General features: G+C 37.5%; 1 protein-coding gene across 3 annotated transcripts; it reads left to right on the plus strand.

Annotated features, from left to right (window-relative positions):
* The first annotated feature begins 974 nt into the window (after window positions 1–974).
* Window positions 975–2,451, plus strand: LOC117189226 (1,5-anhydro-D-fructose reductase). Of its 3 annotated transcripts, none has more exons than XM_033394332.1 (5): window positions 978–1,223; window positions 1,277–1,444; window positions 1,496–1,665; window positions 1,721–2,063; window positions 2,113–2,451. In XM_033394332.1, exons 1-5 carry the CDS (start codon window positions 1,053–1,055, stop codon window positions 2,398–2,400), a joined length of 1,140 nt encoding a protein of 379 aa, XP_033250223.1. In that variant the 5' UTR covers window positions 978–1,052; the 3' UTR covers window positions 2,401–2,451. The 3 variants fall into 3 exon arrangements, with proteins under 3 accessions (XP_033250225.1, XP_033250223.1, XP_033250224.1); XM_033394333.1 differs by having other exon boundaries at window positions 1,139–1,216; XM_033394334.1 differs by lacking the exon at window positions 2,113–2,451 and having other exon boundaries at window positions 975–1,223; window positions 1,738–1,906.
* Window positions 2,452–3,074: the final 623 nt, after the last annotated feature.

Below are 3,074 nucleotides of genomic sequence, written 5' to 3' on the forward strand. Positions count from 1 at the left end.
TTATTAACGACCAAGGAATTCTGTGCGTAGGAGGACGCATTGATAATTCGACTGCAAGATTTGTTTCCTCCAGCGCAAAGGTACGAGCACACAACTCATGGCTGATCTTCCCGCCTTTCGCGCTCAGCCCACCCGCTGCTTTCTACATTCTGGATTGGATTACGCTGGACCAGTTACCATCAAGACATCAGCAGGACACCGAAGTTTGGCAAAGCTTGGTTTGCCATAATATATATAAATAAATAAATCTGAACCAGATCGTATCATTATTATAGCCAGAATGATGAAAACAATTTCATTCTATCTCGCTGTCTGTCTCTAACACACACGTTTCATGGTCGTCTTTGCCTATTGCTAAAAATGAGCACCTAGATCTCAGAGACTACAAGCGCTAGAGCAACCAGATTTGATATCCACATTCCTGTGATATCAAACCGGCACAAGTGTATTTCCCCCTTCCGCCCCGCAAAGGACGAAAAACTGTGGCATCCACAGATCTCAGAAACTATTAAAGCTAGAGCAACCAAATTTGGTATCCACACTCCTGTTAGATTTCACTGTTACAAGTTTATTTCAAAATTTTGCCCCACCCCCTTCCGCCTGTGTTATTCACAATTTTGAAGATACGATCAAATTTAAAACGGTCATATAGAGAATCTACCAAATTGCTGAACCTAGATCAGATAGAAACACTATTATAACCAAAAGGAACAAATCAATATGCAGTGACTACGCAGCGCCCAACGACACGTTCTGATTGATATTCTGTCTCTTTCGCACGCACTCTTTGTCGTTCGTTGTTACGCGCCGTCTGCGGAGGAGAGCTAATGTATCGGGTTGCTGCCGTTGCACCATTAACTCACAACGTTGTCCCTCGTTATTAATGAACTAGTGGGTCGTTAAATCTTTTAATCTACTAATACAGGATTTAAGCACTGGGCTAAATAATTTTACTATTATTTTGCTTTAATATTATTTCAATCAACATTTTTAAAAACAAGTCTCATATTTTAAATTCAAAATTTGTAAATATACACTTAAAACATTTCGTAATGATACCATCACGCTATTTGACTACTTGCGATGATGATAATTCACGTGTGGCCATGATACTTGGTGGTGATCAACGTCCTCTACGCGGAGAGTCTACGATACTGTTGGCTCCAAAAATAAAGCTCAGCAGTGGTTATGAAATGCCCGTTTTAGGATTTGGGACGTATAAGGCAATATCCTAGACATGAATATAAATTACGTGTTAAAAAGTATATATTTTCAGTTGCGCGGTTTCCAATGCACATCAGCGGTACATTGTGCAGTAGAAACTGGATTTCGTCACTTTGACACTGCATACTACTATGAAAATGAAAAAGATGTAGGCGAAGCTCTTCGTACGCAAATTAAAATGGGAAACATATCTAGAGAGAATATATTTTTAACTACAAAGGTAAACTGCTATAATTTATAATAGTCTTATTTAAATTTTTGTTTTTAAAAGTTGTGGAACACTCACCATGATCCGCGTGATGTGCGTCGTATATGTGAGCAGCAACTGAAGCTGCTAGGATTTACCTATATCGACCTTTACTTGCTGCATTTTCCCGTTGGCTACAAACATATGTGTGATGAGATTCTCAAGCCAATGTCGGACGGTAAATTGCAGACAACGTAAGTTCTACTGTAGAGAATGAACAGTTCATCGTAAAGATTGCTACATTTTCAGCAACGTTGATTATATAGACACCTGGAACGCTATGGAGGAACTCGTAAAACTAGGCATGGTTCGCAGCATTGGCTTGTCGAACTTTAATATGGAACAGGTGCAACGGGTCATTCAATGTAGTTCCTCAAAACCAGTGGTAAACCAGGTTGAGGTCTGGCCGGGTTTTTTGCAAAAAGATTTGGTTGACTACTGTCGCTACAATGGCATTGTTGTAACTGCGTATTCACCTTTTGGTCAGCCAAATAGAGAAAATCATAGCCCAACATATTTCTTTTCGGAGGGCATGAAAAGATTAGTTAAGAAATATAAAAAAACATCTGGTCAAATAGTCCTGCGCTTTTTGGTAATAACATACTGCTTTGTTAGGTGAATATTAATACAAATTTTTTTAGGTGGACTATGGAGTCGTGCCTATACCCAAGGCAGCTAATCCTTTGCATATAAGTCAAAATTTAAATATATTCGACTTTAAGCTGGACGATTCAGATACCCGCGCATTACTTGGAATAAAGCCAAAGAAACGAATTGTAAAGTATGATATAGTAAAAGAACACCCATTTTACCCTTTCGAACGCGATGAAGAAAGCCAGTATCAAGATGTCAATAACCTTCAAAATGTACCATTGGCACGGGAGCAACGTGAAACAACACTTAATGACGATGATCAACGTGGGGAATAGAATTGGTATCACAAATAATTTGATTAAAAGTAAAATTTTATACAATTAAAATGTATTTAAGCTTCTTTTCACATATACAAATTTATTGCATTAAAAATGTTGATATTTAAGAAGAATTGTTAACTTTGTTAACATAGTTCGTCTAAGCGACGTCACAGGACACCACAAGATGTCTAATAAATCATAAGAGTTAACAATAAAACATTTCAACATTGATTGCATAAAGGCCTCGGGCCTGATCCCTCCGGAAATCCTACAAAAACAAAATAGTTTTCAACAAAAAATACTTAAAATAGAGTGAAAAATGGTTAAGATTTCATCAATTAAGAACGACTGGTCCGATTTAAATCAATTTATTTACTAGAAGAATGTTTTAACGAGAGAAATGTTCCGGAAAACAAACCCGCAATCGAGAAAACAATTGATTTAAAAAAATGTTTGTTTTTTTTCTTAGCTTTATTAGCCAAAGAGGCAATTGTCATAGATCAGTTTCAAACTCGACATATTATTATCGTAAATTCTTATCGGTGCAAGCACAATGTGCGCTATAGCCAAACGAGTCAAACGAAATCGAATATGTAATAAACGAGCTGGATCGTTTTGAGCCGCGGCTAGGGTACACTACAAAAGAAAGAGTGTGAGTGCGAAAGCAAGAAATTCTGTTGTTCCTTCTG

Source organism: Drosophila miranda, chromosome 5, assembly GCF_003369915.1.
Source record: "Drosophila miranda strain MSH22 chromosome 5, D.miranda_PacBio2.1, whole genome shotgun sequence".
Taxonomy (NCBI): Eukaryota; Metazoa; Arthropoda; class Insecta; order Diptera; family Drosophilidae; genus Drosophila; species Drosophila miranda.

Excerpts from the sequence above, each read along its gene's own strand:
- LOC117189226 (XM_033394332.1), top strand. The coding sequence starts at position 1,053 with ATGATACCATCACGCTATTTGACTACTTGCGATGATGATAATTCACGT. Across the intron at positions 1,445-1,495 it reads ATATATTTTTAACTACAAAG|TTGTGGAACACTCACCATGA; the intron begins GTAAACTGCTAT and ends TGTTTTTAAAAG. Across the intron at positions 1,666-1,720 it reads GACGGTAAATTGCAGACAAC|CAACGTTGATTATATAGACA; the intron begins GTAAGTTCTACT and ends CTACATTTTCAG.